This window comes from Dermochelys coriacea, chromosome 4 (assembly GCF_009764565.3).
Source record: "Dermochelys coriacea isolate rDerCor1 chromosome 4, rDerCor1.pri.v4, whole genome shotgun sequence".
Classification (NCBI taxonomy): domain Eukaryota; kingdom Metazoa; phylum Chordata; order Testudines; family Dermochelyidae; genus Dermochelys; species Dermochelys coriacea.
This window is the reverse complement of record NC_050071.1, coordinates 31,901,068-31,920,088: the sequence shown is the minus strand read 5'-3', so window position 1 is coordinate 31,920,088 and position 19,021 is coordinate 31,901,068. Positions and strand designations below refer to the sequence as shown.

The 19,021-nt window shown below is 41.9% G+C and overlaps 1 protein-coding gene across 9 annotated transcripts in view; it reads left to right on the top strand.

The window, feature by feature from the left end:
* TBCK (TBC1 domain containing kinase) overlaps positions 1-19,021 on the top strand; it is a 244,548-nt gene that overhangs the window by 188,048 nt on the left and 37,479 nt on the right. For 8 of the 9 annotated variants that reach the window (XM_038399499.2, XM_043513304.1, XM_043513302.1 and 5 more), the window contains one exon: positions 170-1,998. In XM_038399499.2, coding sequence (XP_038255427.1) covers positions 170-280 — 111 coding nt within the window. In that variant the 3' untranslated portion in view covers positions 281-1,998. Of the gene's footprint in view, positions 1-169; positions 1,999-9,247; positions 9,314-19,021 lie in introns of those variants that run through there. The other variant, XM_043513301.1, reaches the window with a different exon arrangement.

Here is a 19,021-nt window from a genome sequence, read left to right as displayed (position 1 = left end):
TGCTATGCCATAGTAGTTAGTAGGAAAGCAGTTCTGTTGTGAAGTTCACAGGTGAATGCAGATATTATACAGGGATATTATTAAGGTTATCCTCTGTTTCACTTCGCTTTCTTAGCTCAGAAAAAAGGAGTGCAATAGACAGCATACTAACAATGTGTATCTGTTTCAGTTTGCAGCTCATCTAGTGCAAATCAAATATCCAAGAGTCTGCATTCTGGATGGAGGCATAAACAAGATCAAGCCAACTGGTCTTCTGACAGTTCCTTCTCCACAGATATGAGCCACTACAAATTTTGAGAGAATTTAAAGTTAAAGGGTTCCGTCGACTGTATGTGAGCATCATAAAAACCCTAAGGGCATTAAGACATCTGCAGTATACAAGAAATCCAGATTATTAGTGTCTTTCCATGTGGCTCTGGAGTGAAAGAGCTTTGATTTTATCATTTGATATGGAATTTCAGTTGGACTGGATGAAAAATGTGAAGCTTTAAGTCTGGCAAGGGACTTCTTTCAGCAGCAATGAAATCTGCATCGAGCATTGTCAGGTTCCAGTAGAAAAGCAGTGTAGCTCAGGTAAATATTTAGGGTCTATACATATTTCAGCAAAACAGGAGAAACCATTGCCAGAGAGATCACAGTTGCATTAAATATATTATTTTTTAGAAATATTTTAGAGAGTGAACATTGAAAGTAATAGGCTGAAATTGTATCACACACACATCTTACTACAAAGAACACTGTTTTCTATCAAATCTTTAAAGAATAAATGCTGCATTTAGTGATCCACTTTTGTTCTGGGCAGCTGTTTTCTGATCTGGACAGGAAAAGAAAATAAATAAATCCCAAACTGGAAATCAGTGTTCCGAGTGCTGCTGAATATATCCAGATATATACTTTCTTTTAGAGAACTGTTCATTCAGTTTTCATTTACCCTTTGTTATTATCATAGCTGTTTCAGAGTAGGCCTCGTCCTGTGCAAATAATTTAATGATGTTTCCTGAAACATGAGAATTTTTAAAATATGCAGAAAAATAGGCTTCTGACTGTACTGTGGGAAGTGACAAAAGATTAATTAGCCAAACAATAATAATAGTGGTCCATGTTTGAAACACTGATAAAGAGAAAAAGCAGTTCTGTTTTTTCACACCATAGGACTCCCCAACCTTTCATAGAAATGTACATTCTAATTGAAGGTGGATAAAGGTGTATTGGGTGATCTACTTTATTCCAGCTGCCAATGTAGTCACTTTTTTGAAGGATCACTTCTTGAGTCTGAACTCTAAAACTGACACACTGAGCAATCGTATCTCTAAAATAAAATATATGCCAGTGCTATCACTGAGTGAAAGCAAGTACCACAAGTGGGATGAGATGGATTTGGGTAAAGAGAATTTGGAAATGACTTTTCTTGCAGTCAGAAGCCAAGAGTGTCAAAATCTGAGATAGGAGCAGAAAATGGGGTCTGTCTGCTGCCAAGGAGCTAAAAGGGAGGGTGACTTTATTTTTTGTTTTGTTGTTTGTTTGATTAAAGGCTTTATTTCTGTGAAACTCACCTTTTTGGATATGGTGAAAAATATCTGAATTCTATGTCTCACAATTCTAGCTTAACCCCAGTTTAGCCCCAGCTTTGCTATGGTTCCAAAAATTAATTTTTCTAAGTAAAATTTTTAAAAAAACCTCTAAAAATATAAACAGTCTATATCTTCCTGTACTGATAAAAAGTACAATACTTTTAATCCCAAAAGATGTTATGCAGGCTGTAGGCTCCCTAAATCAATAGCATTAAAATAAATGTATTGTGCTCTAATGCCTTGAGAGCAAGAGCCTATGAGGGAGAGCTGATGTTTAAAGGGAAAAAACTTTGAGATGGTACTAAGAATCTTCCTTTAACTTTAAAATTAGAAAACTTCCTTCTGCATTCTTCTGAGTATTATCTGATTTTTATAATGCGGTTGTAGATATTAAAGTAGCTTGTAAAATAAAAAAGCATTAAAGATTTGTTAGTGTGAGCAGATGGGAGTTTGTCATTTGAGTTGACACAGTGTTCCTTTTTTTTTTTTTAGCGTGGTCCATGAACTATAAAGGTTTACAATAAAAGTACGGTGTTAGTATACAAGGACTTACTCTGGAAAAAGTGACTAAAACTAGTGCTTGCCCTAGTTTGGGAATTCATGTGAGGATTTGGTTTTAACTTTGCAAATAGAGCATTGCAGCAGTATATTTACATTTTTCCTTTCCTTATGTCATAAAAGATTGATTTCCAATATTAAGCCATTTGAAGAAAGGTTAAACCCAGACCATGTGCTCTTCTGTAGATCGCCGACAAGATTCTCTCATAACTGAAACCATGGAAGATCAGCGTCCTAGAGGGAGCTGTTCCACTAGAGCACTTGGATCTGGACTGCTCAATGAGCAGAAGGTTTTATTCTGAAGTTGATTCAGAGGTTCACTTGTGGCACACCATTAGCAATTCTTGATATCACCAGGTGACTGTGATCTGAGCAGCCCCATATACTGCATTATTCTTCATATATGGAAATGTATGTCAAGAAAAAAAATTATTTACATGGACAGGAGTCACAAAAAAAGAAACATGCAAGACCAGGAAATGCACAGAATCATTGAGCAACATCTAATTACAGTGAAGCAATTAGAAATGTGTTATGCCATTTACCTTAACACTTGTATAACTTAAACTGGACTAGATTGAGTTGCTAATGTGTAGCACTACTTATTACTTTGTTATTGACATTTTAAAAGGCTGAACAGATGGAATGAGGATATGCAAAACTTGATACATTTTAAAGAAAGGAATTGCACGTCATTTCTAGACTCCACTTTTATTGGTGTGTCTCAGATAGGGAGGGATGAAAGTAATTTAATGGATTTACTGTTACGCTGGAGTCCTGAACAGGGGGCGGGGCCTCGACTGGAAGAGGTGAGGCCTTTAGAAATTAAATTGAGATTTAAAGGGCATGGGGCTCTGGCTGCGGTAGAAGCGGCTGGGACCCCGGAGCCCTTTAAATCACCGCCGGAGTTACCAGCTGTGGAGGTGGCTGGGAGCCCCGGGGCTCAGGGGCCATTTAAAGGGCCTGGGGCTCCAGCCACCGCTACCGCAGCTGAGCCTCGGGCCCTTTAAATCACCACTCGAACCCCGCTGCCAGAGCCCCAGGGGCTCCAGCAGAAGGGCTCGGATGGTGATTTAAAGGGCCCGGGGCTCTAGCCGCTGCTACCTCCCTGGGCCCTTTAAATCGCTGTGCGAGCCCTGCTGCTGAAGTCCCCGGGATAGCGATGGCTGCTGGGGTCTCTGGTGGTGATTTAAAGGGTCTGGGGCTCCTAGGCCCTTTAAATTGCCTGTGGTGCCCTGGGAGCTCCCGTCTGCCACTGCTACCTCGGGGCTCTGGCAGAGATTTAAAGGGCCCGGGGCTCTGCTGTGGTAGCGGCGGCTGGAAGTCCTGGGCTCTTTAAATCACCGCCGGAGCCCTGCCGCTGCTACCCCCCAAGGCTCTGGCAGCGGTACTCGGATGGCAATTTAAAGGGCCCGGGGCTCTGGCTGCTGCTACTGCCCCGAGCCCTTTAAATCGCTTCTGGAGCCCTGTTGCCAGAGCCAGCAGAGGTTTAAAGGGCCCCGGATAGTAGTGGCGGCCGGAGCCCTGGGCCCTTTAAATCACTGCCCAAGCCCTACTGCCAGAACCCTGGGGTAGTAGCGGCGGCTGAGGGCTCCAGTGGTGATTTAAAGGGCCAGGGGCTCCCAGCCACTACTACCGCAGAGGAACCCTGGACCCTTTAAATCACCAACGGAACCCCAGGGCTCTGGCAGCAATTTAAAGGGCCTGGGGCTCTAGCCACTGCCAGGAGCCCCAGGCCCTTTAAATCGCCACCTGGGGAAGCCAATCTGGTACAGCTCACCGGCTCTTGCTGGTATGTCCTACCAGACTGTACTGGCTTACTTTCATCTCTGCAGATAGGTATTTGTTACAATTAAAAGATATTACCACACACAATGGATCTTGCAGTCTGAGAGCTCTTCATGAAAATCTTTGTTTATGGATTCTATCCTTATGCCAGTTCCAGCACTCAGTGACAAAATTTGATTTTATCTTTTCCTCTTAGAAGTGAGAGATTCTTGCAATTGTTTGTTAACTTTTTCTCGCTACAAAATTCTGTTTTTATGCTATCTGGTTTAAAGGAGAAAAGTAGATCTGTGTTTTGGTCACTGATATTCTCACACTACATCTATTCCACCAGTTCTGGCGCTGCTGGGAAGTCCTGCTGTTGGCATGGAGGTGTGCCAAACTGCCAGGATGTCCAATGAAAGCAATAGAAAAACGACATCCACTATGCCCTTCTTCTAGCAGTCCCGTTCCCCCTTGGCCTTTTCAGGCCATTATGTAATTGCTGTTCTGCCAGTATGTTCTCCACAGCCCCAGTACTCAGCCCAGAACCATCCTCTGATATTTTCATTGTGTTCTCCTTCCAAAGGTTTTTTTGGCACCCAAAGGTATTTGTGTAGTGAATTTTTTGGGCAAAGGCAGTTAGTTCTCACATCCTTGATTTCTCTCCGGCCTTTATGCTTGGCAGGTCCCTTCCTTTCTGGCTATAACTTTGTCCCTTCGTCAACCTCATTCCTCTGATTCCAGAGAAAGTTCTCCATGGTCCTGTCAAATGTTGCCAATTCAGGGTGGTCCTTACTCATCTAGGAGTAGCCAAAAATGACTATTATGTGCCACTCACCTCAAGGCAGATGTAGGCCAGGTTCCAATCAATCCTTTTTTGCCAGGACTGCACCTTCAGGTGGTGGGAGGCTTGCATGCTCTAATGACCCTGAGAGCTGTGCTGGAGGGAACAGAATTCCTGGAAGGGCCATCCAAATCAGACAGGTCAAAGAGTAGGAGCCAGATTAAAGGCAGTCCACCAGTCCTAGTAAGGAGTTGTGAATGAGGCTAACAATCTATCTATGCAAAAATACTTTCTGTTATGGAAACAATGCAGAGAGAAGACCAGTCTGCCACAGATTTGACAATACAGGCATTGACGGTGGAGAACCACAGTCTGTTGGACAAAAGACAAGTTACCTGCCAACCAGCAGTCCAACCAAAACAATGATGATGGAAAATCAAAGGAAGGAAGTTCTTAATCTGAAATGGCATTAAGGTTAAGACAAGAATTGGGTGTTGGAATGTTAGATCACTTTGGAGCATAGATAGACTGATACAAGTTATCAGAGAAGTGAAAATTTGGCCTAAGTGTACTTTGACTGAGTAAGAGGAGGTAAATTGATACAAATTATTGTTGGAAGGTGTGATTGTTTTATATACTGGAAGAGAGGATGATGCACACAGGGAATGTGTAGGTTATTATTGAGCAAAGAACTTACTGAAAGAATGGGAACCTGTAAACTCAAGAATAACAACTACTCACTTTGTGACAAACCTCGCAAAAGTCACAGTTGTTCAGTAGTATATGCCAGCAAACGTTAGCAAAGGATGGTTCAAAGACCATTTCTATTGATTGCAGAGCCTCCTTGATAAGATCCGTAAATGTATCATTGTCTCATTGAAAATCAAAATGCACAGGTTGGTGGTGATAATACTGATATGAATACGTTATGGACAGATGTAGCACTCCCAAGACAGATGACAGTGGTGAATGTTTTTGTTGAATTCTGCATGCTAAGTAATCTTTGCGTTGGGATTACACTTTTTCACACAAGGAAAGCCAGAAACTGACATGGATAGCAAATGATGGATAGCAAATGACAGCCCAGAAACAGCATGCTCATATTGCTGTTAGTAGGCGGTGGAGAAGCTCTCTGTTGGATGCCAGGGTGCTTATAGGTGCGGATATCAAAAGTAACCACCATCTTGTTATTGGGACAATCAAAATAAAACTCAAGAAAGGTGTCAGTATGCAAGGTAGAGGATATGGATGATACGAGAAAGTTAGTAGATCCATCTGTGTAAGCACATATTGAGTTGCAACTTCACAATGGATTTGAAGAGTTAAAGATGGAGGATGTAGAAGAATGATGACAGCTTTTTTCAAAGAAACAACTCTGGATGCAGCCAGGAATACAATGGGGGTGAGAAGCTTTCAAAAAGAAGAATGGTGCTAACAAATACATGGAGATTTGTTGGATTCTCTAATTCTTTCAAGAACAAGACAGAAGTAAAGGAGCTATTCTGCAACAAGAATATGTGGACAGACAAGAAAGTTAAAGAATCATCTAGAAGAGATAATAGAGAATGAATGGAAAACAAAGCAAGAGAAGCTGAGGAGGTGTACAAGAGGAGATTCTAAAAAGCTTTTTTTAGTATCTACACAACCGGTATCACAGTTCTCGAACCATTGTGTCATTTTGAAGGCTTGAGTTGGTACAATTCTAACCACAGAGAGCCTGTTGGATGAAACATTTCCGGGCTCTGCTTGACCAGCCAGAACCATTAGCACATATTGAGAGAGAGGAAAATCTGCTATTTCTTCATATCACAAGAAATAATTGCCTTTGATGAAGTAAATGAAGCAATAAACCAACCAAAGAGTGGTAAAGCATGAGGCTACAACAATATAGATATTGAAATGTTAAAAGCTAGGGAGAAAATGATGGTAAATTAGATGTGCAGGTTGTACAGATTGGTTTGGAAAAAGGAGATCTTTCCTAAAGATTGAGGAAGAGGTATTATCATCTGCAAAATTCCTGAAAAGGGGGACAAGCTTATTTGTGATAACTGGAGAGGGGTGACATTGCCACCTGGAAAAAAATTTTGTATTATTTTGAATAGGATGAAAACTGCTCTTGACAAAGTATTCAGAGAGGAATAGGCTGAATTTCAATCCAGAAGGTTGCGTTCAGATCAGATTTTTGCATTTAAGAGGACTCATTAAGAGATTTAAAATACCAGCAGAAGATAATTGATTTCATAAAATCATTTGATAGAGTTCACACAGAAGCCCTCTGGAAGATCCTGAGACACTAAGGAATTCCAGCAAGGATTGTTAATTGGGTAAAAGCTTTGTATGCCAAGCCTGTGTCCTGCATCAGGACAGAGAGCAGAGATCCACAATGATTTAAGACTGTTACTGGCATAAGGCAAGGTTGCATATGATCTCCACTTTTCTTCTGCCTTGTAATGAGAAAAGTGACCATGGCTGCTGAGGACAGTGTGTTCAGGCCAGAAAAAAGATGCAAGATTTAAATTTTGCAGATTATATAGTTGTATATGGGTTGTATGTGTGTCTGGATGTAGGCTTGAATGGCAGGGTCAACCATCCAAATCTCCCTCATGTGAGTACTGGTGACACAAGAAGGATGCTCTTCTGGGCATCTGTTAACTAGAGTTTAAAGCCATAGAGTATACATTGAAGGAGTTAATCCCTTTCCAGGAAAACAGCAACCAAAAGGCTGTGTCTTGTGTTGTCATACAGTGAGACACACTGAGCTCCTGTCTTTGATCAGAGGTGGTCAGGATTCTGGGCCTAAATAGAAATGTGCAGTCTCCAGAAATTCAGACTATAACGTACAACAAAGGCATGCTATTATATTTGGTCTACAGTTGCAAACTGGGTGTAAGCCCTAATGAAGCTTCTTCAGTCAGAGAATGTTTGTTTTCTCTTATCTGGTTTTCACAAAGGCATGAGTTCATATGTTAATATCAGGAGCTATGAGAATCACTGTGGCCTCGTTATCCCCACTTTTCTAAATATCTTTTCCTATCAAAAGAATTAGACAGGCCTGTGATGGGTTGGGTCACAGAGACCCCCTTGAGACAGTCACCTGATGTGCTGAGACTGCCTCTGAGCCCATTTTCCCTGGCAGCATGAGACTTCAGTACCCTGTCTTTTTGAGCCAGACACGCTAGCCTGCTGCAAACACAGACCCAGGTCTGAACCACATCCCCCAAAAGCTGCAGACTTGACTGAAAACAGCTTAAGAAGTGCTTCTGTCTCCAGTACCCAGTTCCCAATGGAATCCAAACCCCAAATAAATCCGTTTTACTCTGTATAAAGTTTATACAGGGTAAACTGATAAATTGTTCTCCCTCTATAACATTGATAGAGAGATATGCAAAGCTGTTTGGTGCCCCAGAAATGAATTAATTGCTCTGGGTTAATTAATAAGCAAAAAGTGATTTTATGAAATATAAAAAGTAGGTTTTAAGTGGTTCCAAGTAATAACAGGCAGAACAAAGTAAATTACCAAGCAAAATAAAACAAAAACCCACAAGTCTAAGCCTAATGCAGTAGGAAACTAAATGCAGGTAAATCTCACCCTCAGAGATGTTCCAATAAACTTTTTGCACAGATTAGATTCCTTCCTAGACTGGATCCAGCAATCATTCACACCCCCATAGTTACTGTCCTTTGCTCCAGTTTCTTTTAGCCTCCCCACCCCAAAGAGATGCCTATCTTCTGAGCCAGTTGAAGACAAAATAGAGGAGTTTCCAGGGCCTCTTATTTTCTTTCTCTTTTTGGGGGGGAAACCCCTTTGTTCTTCTGTGCAAAATCACAACAACAAGGTGGAGCCTGTAGCCACCTGGGCAAGTCACATGTCTATGAATGATTCAGTTTTTTGCAGGCCGATGCCGTTGTTTATATGTTGGTTTTAACATTTGCAGGAAAGCTCAGATGTGGATTAGTGTCTCCCAAAGTCCATGGTCAGTTAAGCGTTTCTTGATTGGGCACTCACTGAGAATAGTCCTTTCTCAAGAAGCTGACCAAATGCTTCACTTAGGCTACTTAGAATCAAACAAATACAAAGCCAATATTCATAACTTCAACTACAAAAATGATACACACATACAGACAGCATAATCATAACTAGCAAACTACAACCTTTCCATAGACACCCCACTTGACCTCCTCCTGATTTAAGAACTGGTGCAACCGTGGTTGAACAATGATCTATATAGTCACAGTTTGTCAATAACGTCACAAGGCCTACCACTCTCCTATATGAAGTTGGAAACTTAATTTGCTCCTGTAAGCCTTGTCCCATCACCTTTTGAGTCACCATACTGTGTTCTCATACTACTTTTCCCTGGGTTCACCCTGCACAGATCCACTAAGAGTGCTTAATGAACTATTGTTTCTTCCAGAAGATTATTTCTGTCCAGAAGGAGCCAACTACTTTTGATCTGTGAAGACTGATTTGACATCAGGCTTGTGTGTTTGGCTAGAAAAACATATTTTTGTCCTTAACTGATCCCACCTTTCTAATGCCAGCATCATCACCTTTTTTGATTTGCAGCTTGCGAAGCAAATTGATGTCAGAGATGACTATCTGTTTTTGGAAGAAGGTTATATAGTCTCCCAGGTAAATGTTAGGCTATTAATTTTGTGGTGAACAATGCTCTAAGTGATATTACTGTAATATCAGTAGGATAACTAAATCTGTAGTCTAGTCATTATCTTAATAAACCCATTTAGTATCAGCATAATCACATTACTGAACAAAAGTTAACATTGCAGGGGACCGTCCCAGCTGTCAGTGTGAAATAATCCAACATCTATTATGTGCAGTTTAAAAAATATGACTGGCAAAGTTCAGGATCTGTTTACACTGACTATACTGTATTTTTGCATTGGATGAGTTTAGATTAGACATAATATATTGCTTGCAAAGCTTTTGGCCTCCTTCCAAAACCTGTTCAATCATACTGTAAATCACTATGATGGTTTTGTTCTAAATCAACTTGTTGTTGTCCCTTGGTGTTATTACTACATGATGTCCTCAAACAGTACACACTTGTAATTCAACTATTTTATTTCTAGATTAAAATTTTATTATACACTTTAGCAGTCATATTCCGTGGTGCACTGATACATAACGATGCCCAGGACACAGTAACCTGTCTGAGGGAAGAGATAAAGTACATAAACACATGGATTTATGCAGTAATCATTATGTTAAAAGAGATGAGCATAGCCAGAAGTTAGAGAGCCAACTTCAAAGTGATTACATGATGAGTTACTGACTACAACAGTCTTGAACTGAAGGGGGCCAAAAATCGATCGATTGATTGATTGATTGATTGCCAGATATAGTATCTAACACAACATACTCTTAAAGAAGTCTTCGTGGTTTTAGTTCTGGTGAAAGGTGCCAGTTTGATGGATCAGGTGAATAGTCTTAAAACAGAAGTCTTAGGCGTCTACAGAACAGGAATATGGCATAATTTGTTGTTTAGGAGGTCCAGTTTTTAGGGTGCTAGCTTGGCTGTTGGGAGGCCTGTGCTCAGTTCCCTTCTATAGACTTCCTGTGTGACCTTAGGCAAGTCACTTAGTCTCTCTGTGCCTCAGTTCCACATCTGTAAAATTAGGATAATAGCACTGCTTTATCTCTCATGGGTTCTGTGAGGAGAAATACATTAAAGATTGTGGTACACTCAGATACTATAGTGATGGGGACCATATAGGTACATAAGAAAAGGTAGATACTTTGTTCTTTGGAACAAGTGAGTCCTTTTGCTTTTCTAACTTATCAAGCAGTCAGAATCGTGTGACAACCTGACTCCACCACCCCAATATAGGAAAAATGGACCTGGAGCTATGGAACAGAGCAGAGAGAAGCTTGAAGGACAGGGAGGACCTCATCCAGCTGGGCTATGGGGTATGTCTCAAGGTACTCCTGGACTCTAAAGACAACAGTCTGGTGGGGCTACAGGTTCTCCTCACCCCCAAATCTTAAATGTCCTGGGGGGAGGGGCCCATAAACAGTCCCCCCTCCCTCCCAATTGAGCAGAAGGATAGAGGCAGCAAACTCTCCCTGCTCTAGAGGACTGGGACCCTGGAGGAATCAGAGAATTCCCTAGAGGGCTTCAGGCACTGTGTAAGGCAAGCTGTAAAATACTTCATCAGAGCCACAGCAGGGCACCTTCACCTATGAGGTGGGCTACAAGGGCAAAGAGACCAAAAAAGAGCAAAAGAGAAAAAAGAGTTGGGGGACGGGGAGGAATCTCCTTCTCTTCCCCCTCCGCCCCCCCATGAGCCAGGAGTACTCCCTCAAACTTGAGGGCTCCACCTTATCCTTTCTTCATCCAGTCACTCATTTCCAGCAGCCCCAAAAACATGAGCTAACCTAGAACAAGATTTCTCATCTTCTGGATAGAGGAGTATTAGAAAGCATGCCCTCAGAAGAAACAGTCTTAGGGTTTTACTCCATCTTCTTTATGGTCCAGAAGTTTGAGGTGGGGAAGTTAGAGCCATCCTTGACCTCGAGAGGCTCAGCAGCTGGATGACAAGGACACAGTTCCAAATGGTAACCTTGGCCTCAACAGTGCTTTGTTTTCTCAAGGAGACTTCCTGACATCAGTGGATCACATCACTGCAGACTCCTGAGATTCCTTTATGGCAGAAAGCATTACCAGTACCAAAACCTGCCTTTTTGGAGTGTGTTCGGTCCCCAGGGTCTTTACAAAAGTAAGGTAGTGATCATAGCTAGGCTCAGGGCACGGTATATACCCTGTCTCGACGACATCCTGATAAGAGCCCAGTCCCAAGCCAAGGTGCACAAAACCACAGCTCGGACTCTGGACCTCCTGAAAGCGTATGGCTTTGCCTTCAATGTAAAAAAGAACTCCGATTCCTTCAACCATCATCTCTCACCTAGGAGTGGACATAGAAAAATTTGACCGCCACTTGAAAGGTTCTAGAAGATCAGGATCTTGTCATCTGTGGAAGTCGTACTATAGCACAGTGTTTTCAGCTTTTGGGCCTTCTGATATCATGTATCGGAATCGCTCAATTGGGAAAAATCGCACAACAGGTGCCTTCAATCCTTTCTCCTAGAATCACTCCCCAGGACACATGAAAGACCAAGTACAAGTCCCAGTCCAGGCACTCAGCTCCCTAGAGTTGTAGACCATCCATGGGAACAGTGGTTCTCAACCTTTCTGGACTACTGTACCCCTTTCAGGAGTCTGATTTGTCTTGTGTACCTCACCTCACTTAAAGACTACTTGCTTACAATATCCGACATAAAAATACAAAAGTGTCAGAGCACACTATTACTGAAAAATTGCTTACTTTCTCATTTGTCTATATGAAATTTTAGTTTGTACTGACTTCGCTAATGCTTTTTATGTAGCTTGTTGTAAAACTAGGCAAATATCTCGATAAGTTGATATACCCCCAGGGTATGCATACCCCTGGTAGACAACCATTGCATGAGAATATCTGCAAAGGCCTGCCCCTATGCCTTCCAGATCATCTTGTCTTTACTCTCATACGAGCGGGGGGAGCTAGGGTCATCATCTGGGTTTTCTCACCACCCAGGGAACTTGGAACCTAGAGGAAGCATAAATCTTTTAAAACTGAGAGCAGTCACGCTAGTAACTTTTTTAGTACTGTGAACTTAAAGATTCTCGAAAAAGTTGTACACCCTTTTACGAAAGTTCTGGATCTCCCTGAAGGGAAATCACATCCCAGTTCAGTCAGACAACACAACTACAGTAATGTACATAAACAACCAAGGAGGGACAAGGAGCCCAAAGCTACATGTAGAAGCAATGAAAATAATGAAATGGCAGAGCAGTCTCTCCTATCTCTGAGTGATGCACATAAAAGGGAAACTGTACCAGAAGGTGGACTGGCTCAGCAGGTGCAAGCTCAACAATATGGAGTAAAGTATCGAGGACATTCATTCTTGCAGCCAATTTTGTTTGCAAGCCACAACAATACAAAGAAGCCAAGGTACTTCTCCAGGGACATAGATTCCGACTCCATGGCCCCTGGGCCTACTTCGTGTTCCCACCTTTCCTCTCCTGCGGAGAGTGATTCAGAAAATAAGATAGGAGTGGGGGCCAGTCATATTGATAACTCCCTATTGGCCAAAGAGATCTTGTTTTCTGACCTGTTTGACCTGATGATAGCGTCTCCACTACAGTTACCACAGAGACCAGATATCCTCTTGTAAGGGCAATTTCTCCATCCAGATCCAGACCAGTATCAGCTGACAGTCTGGATATTGAAAGGAAAGCTTTAGCAAAGCTGGGTCTGTCTTTCAACATAATCAAGAATTCGCTAGCTTCCAAGAGAGACATGACTTTAAAGGCATATTCTGTAATGGACCGAGGCACAGGCATTCTTGTATAGTGGTCACAGTTGGGCTGAGGTCTGCCCATCAGCGACAGGAGTCATTGGGATAGAGTTGGAGGAATCGCAAGGCCAGGTCCTGTAAAGAAGAATCATGGTCAGTCAGGCTGGGATCAGAGACCAGAGATCACAGGCAGTACCAGGTTAGAATTGAGAGACAGGAACCGGAGTCGTAGTCAGGCTGGAGTCAGAAACTAGAGATCAGGAGGCGGGGTGAATTCTGGTGTTGCAGCAGGCCAAAGTCTGTGTGGTTGCTCAGACAACTTCCTGGAGTGACCTCTGGGTTAAGTAGGGGCATTTGGCCAATCAGAGGGCCACAGGATACTGCCATTCTGGGTCACATAGGTGGTATTTCCTGCAGCGCCTACTCTCCGTGTGGCTCTCTGGATGTGTCTTTGCATGGCTTTTAGGTGGCACTGTGGGAATATTAGCCACCCCAGGCTCTGCAGATCCAGGTTCTAGTCCCCAGGTCCTTACATACTCTTGCATCTGGTCCCGGTTCAGTGTCTGGTGCCAAGAGGATGATGTGGACTCCAGGAATCCGGGATTTGCAGCCCTTTTGGACTTTCTACTGGAAGGCATGGACGAGGGCCTTCAACCTAGCACCATAGCATCAAGTTCCTGCTCTCGGCAGCATCCTTTCCATGGTGTCTGGAATTTGTGCAATAGAACCCCCAAATCTCCACCTTCCTATGAGCTGCCAGATTGGCTCAATGGGATCTACCACTAGTTTTGAAGGATCTAATAGATCATCCTTTCTAGCCCCTCACTTCAGTGACTGCCTTTTACCTTGTTTTCTGGTCGCTATGACATCTGCTAAATGGGTACCCAAGCTGGTGGCATTGTCTATGCAAGAATTCATTGTGTGTTCCACAGCATGGTGGTACTGAGAACTCTTTTCTTCCTAAAGTAAATTCTCCCTTCCATACTTACTAAGAAATTATCCATTCATTCATTGTTTGAAGCTTCAGCATCTGACAGAGAAAAAGTGGCAAACCTTAGATGTCATGAGAATGCTGAAAATCTACATCAAGCACACAGAATCCATGAGAACAGGGTGCCCTGTTCATGTCCTTCCAGCCTAAATATCAGGGACTCAGTGTTTCCGAGTCATCCATCACTCGATGGATTGGGCTCTATATTGTTGAGGCCTACAAGGCATGAGAAATCCCTGCTCTGGAGGTTTTCACAGCCCACTCCACAAGATCTCTAGTTGTCTCGTGCAGAGCAGCTACTTGGTTTTCAGCCAACACCTTTATCAAACACTGGTAGGTCGGCTTTCTATCAAAAGCAGAGGCCTTCTTTGACAGGAAAGTATTATAGGTGGTTGCCCGAAAATGACATTGCCCTTTGAGAAATTCTTACAGCAAAGGGTGGCGGGGGTCCCTTTTTTCTATCTTATTTCTGGATTTCTTACCTTTCCATCTCTGTTCACTGCTCACTGCTTCCCAGATGTGTCTGTTGTGGAGACGCTGGGATGCAGAAAGGAAGATTTCTCACCAATAAACTCCTTTCCGCTAGCAGTGACTTCCTCAATTCTACCCATGCTGGATGGCATTATGCCAAAGGGTCAAATATTTTCTTTGTGTTGTACCATAAAGATGTAGGCCATATGCCAATTATTATACATAGTTGTTGTGTTCCCATTGAAGTTACAGATATCCTTCTGTGAGTTTTACACAGTTTGGGAATGACTCAGCTGGCAGCAAGAAGGAACAGGGATGCGTGGCCAGTGCACGCAGTTTTGCATCTTTGGACTACCTCTGTAAGCTGCAGTGTGGAGAGGAGCAGCCCAGATATCTCAGTATTGTGGGAGATGCTGGTAGCAGAAAGCAGATTATCGGTAAGAAATATTCCATTATCTAGGTTTCAGAAGTCTGGAACAAGAGGGGGAATATCTGTAAACTTTGATTTGCATTTCTTGAGTGTTCATGGTTACAAGGGGATACAAGCTTTTTCAAGACTCTTTTAAGTTCACAGTACTGAAAAAGTTATCATTTGTGTCAACCTTCCTCTTATTCATCCAGAGGTCAGTTATGTATTCACATGCCCATAATCTCTAGCTAGATTTGCTCAGACAGCAAGGAACAAACATTTAGTCATCATCAGTACTGAAAGATTATCATCATCATTATTGATTATAAGAGCTGATTTTAGGTTTCATGTCAAAAGATTATGCAAACTCGTATACAGAAGCCTCACTTCACAGATGAAATACAGTCACCTCTAAGAGGAAACCTGGCACAACACCATACAAAAGTTTAGGACTGAATGTGAATAATAATGTATCTAAATGAAGCTTTGGAAGCCATTTAGATAGAAGATTTGTAATTACCAGGGCTGGAATTTGGTCAACACTAGGGTTTACATCCCTATTCTTGCCATAAGTGCCATTGAATTGTAGATGGCTACAAGTTAAAGCACTTCCAGTAGTCCAGTGCTTTAACAGCAAACCTTTGGCAATGGACCAGCACCAGCTCAGAGGGAAGAATGCCACCCACTGAACCGAGAGGCTGCAAAGCTGCATCTTGAATGAGGGAGCAATCACCCCAGCTCCTACCTGCTCTCCGGGTGCCGTGGTAGCTGCTCCTGCCCCTCCAGGTCTTGCTCTCACCTCCACCCTCCATAATTGCCACAATTACTGCCTGCCAATTAGCAAAGGTGGTCCTTGCCCCTTCCCACGGCTGGACTGAGACCTGACCAGAATCTGTTGGGCTCTCAGCTCCCAATCAGCCAATGGGGAGACAGTAACTGGAGCTAGGTGGCATGGGGTGGAGTTGGAGGGAAAGCAAAGCTGAGCGGGGGGTGTTCCTAGATGCGGGGGCAGAAACATAGATCATCTCCTCCCCAGATCCCTTAATTCCACCGCCCTTGACTGAGTCCCTATCACAGGATGTTAATTAGAAAAAAAATACCTGAATTTTCATTCACACAAATATATTCCAAAACAAACTTGTGATGAAGAAATGGCGTGGTGGAGGCGTTAGATTCATAGATTTTAAGGCCAGAAGGGACTATAGTAATTGTCTAGTCTAACCTCCTATATAACACAGGCCATCGGACTCCGTGAATTAATTCCTGCCTCAAGTCCAACTGATGTGCTTGAACTAGAGTATAGCGCTTAGAAAAATTCCCATCTTGATTTAAAAATGTATGGTCAGGGAGAAACCTGCGTTAATACTTAGTAAACTGTTCCAAAGGTTAGTTGCCCTCATTATTAAAAATGTGAACCTTATTTCTAGACAAAATTAGTCTAACTTCAACTTCCAGCCATTGAATCTTGCTGTGTTTTTGTTTGCTAGATTGAAGAGCCCTCTATTATTGAATTTTTGTTTCCCGGGTCGGTACCAATAAGCCATGATCAAGTCAACCTGTAACTTTCTCTTTGTTTATCTAAACAGATTGAGCTCCTTCAGTATATCACTTTTAAGGTGTTTTCCAATCCTTTAATCATTCTCGTTGCTTTTCTCTGAACCTTCTCCAATGGTGAAGTTTGCAGTTGTAGATGTCTACTTGCTATATCCTTCAGTCATATTTATGGTGCATATATGAAAAACTGTATATCGTTCCTGCTACAGTTAAGCAATAATGAAATATGATACAGTTTGCATTGATTAAAATACTGGCAGTGGTGTCAAATATTAATTTAGATTAGCAAATGCTGTAAAAATAAATACGAAACTTTTACATTCTATTTCTCCTCTAATAAAATCAGATCATAGCTTTGTCAATAGCCATCTACAAGGCAGAAATTGTCTTTGTACATTTTTAAAAAACATTGTCCTTTTGTTCTATTTTCCTTCCAATCTCTCTTTTCTTTAGGACTTCAAAGTAGCCTTGTGGTTTGCATTGTAGGAAAGTGATGAGAAGCAGACCTGAATGTCTTTAAAGTTTGCATGGATCCTGTATATCATGCTCTTAAAGGGCAACTGTAGTTTGTCATGGCCTGTCCACATTGGGATCAGAACTGTGCTAGCTCTAAGCTTGTTGAAACACAGGAGAGGGCTAGCAGAGTTCTCTCATGGCATCCCTAACCAGAGTACACTGGATTTTTTGTCTGAGAATTGGAACCATGGAACCATGTTCAAAAACACACTACATACTATATAGGAGGCTAGCCTGTAGCATTGTTTTGCTATTATGGTTTCCCTTAATAAACAAATAACATGGCCCCAGATAGAGCCCTGCTAGCAACAATCATATTTAAATATGCTTCTAGCCAATATGGTTTGACTCCAGTTCTGTGGCTAGTGAGGCTGGCTGGAAAACAAGAATTCTGTTTCAAGAAAAAATTTGAGGTTTCAGAATTTGTTTTTGTTCTGTGGTGGAATGAAAATGAGACCTTTTGAAAGTTTTCATGAAAAAACGAGAGAGAATATGCCCTCCAGAATATCCAGTAGCCTGGTGGTTAGGGTACTCACTTTTCTAGCTTAATTAATATTCAATAACTTATATAAAGTGGAACTGCTCCAAAACAAAAAAGAAAGATTGACTCTGTATCCCAGTTGTTAGGGCACTTGTTTGGGATGTCAGAGACCTGAATCAGGCAGAGCAGGGACTTGAACTTGGGTTTCCCACAATCTATGTGTGTGTCCTAACCAGGCTATTGGCTGTTTTGGGTTGGGTGTTTCTCTGGCTCTCTGGTTTTGACCAAAAATTCAGTCCTGGACCAGAGAATCATTTTGACAACCTGGCATTTTCTGATGAAAGAATGCCTCAGTTTCCCATCTGTAAAATAAGGATAATAGTACTTCCTTTCTCTCCCTTTGTAAGCTCTTTTGGGGCAAAGAGATGCATACCATGTATACATACAGGGCCTAGCACAAGGGTTCCCTTATCTCGACTGGCGCCTGTAGGTGGTACTATGATACCAATAACTAATAAGTGGGAAGCTACACATTTTTGGTTCATATATCTATTTTCACCTCCTCACTTTGTCTGTGTCAACAACAGGAGTTGGTGCAGAGCAAATCTTGTATTTTACCAAAGATGTACCAGAACCAAAACTTAGGGTCTGAATGCCTCGTAAACATTGGGAAAGTTGAGATCTGGATCCAAACTTTGAGACTTGGATCTTATTTCTCTGGTACTTAATGTCACATACTACATTGTTTAAACATGTTGCAGTTATTGTAGATAATATTGTAGATGTAGATGGTTTTCTTAGCTTCCATACTCTCATATTATTATACAAAGGGAATGCACTTGAACAGCGGAGCTGGAATCCCTATTCATTCTCCAGGTATTCCCAGGTGTTCCATCAGCTGTCTGAAGAGAGGTTTTTTTCCTTAATAGTTATTCACCTGGTAATATCACAGCAAGCTGACTCCAAAGTGAGTCATGGTTACACCTCTTTTCAGGCATCTCTGTAGGGGGAATTTTATCTTGCTTCTGGGATAAATACATAATTCTGGCACCACTGAACACAAAAGTAGCATGATGAATCTTTCTTCTGCTGTGTAATTGTTGATATTACTTAAAATAACAAACATATAACTATCTGAGGATTCAGGAACACTTATTGTACACAAAGTATTTGAGAAGTTTTAGTTTTCTAGCCATTACATAGCTGAATTTGATCTGTCCTCAGACCTGTCCCCCACTCTAAATATCTCTCCCTCTTAATCCTTTGAAGCTTTAATGATCCCATTATGTTTCTGACACTTTAGAATTCTACTCTAAGCAAAGTTGTTTCTGCAAACCCAGTTCATTGAATGAAAATGGGAGCTAGATGTTCGTGGTGGAACTTACTGACTCTGAGTGCTACAGGTTTTCACAGCAGGACCAGTTAAAATTCTACAGTTGTAACTCTGCGTTGATTAAGGTACTATTATGTATCCTCTTCTAAATGAAGGAAGATACCGTAGTTTCTGCAGGTACTTGGAGCAGGGAATATTGAGATTTTTTAGTAGCCATTACTGTAGTGTAG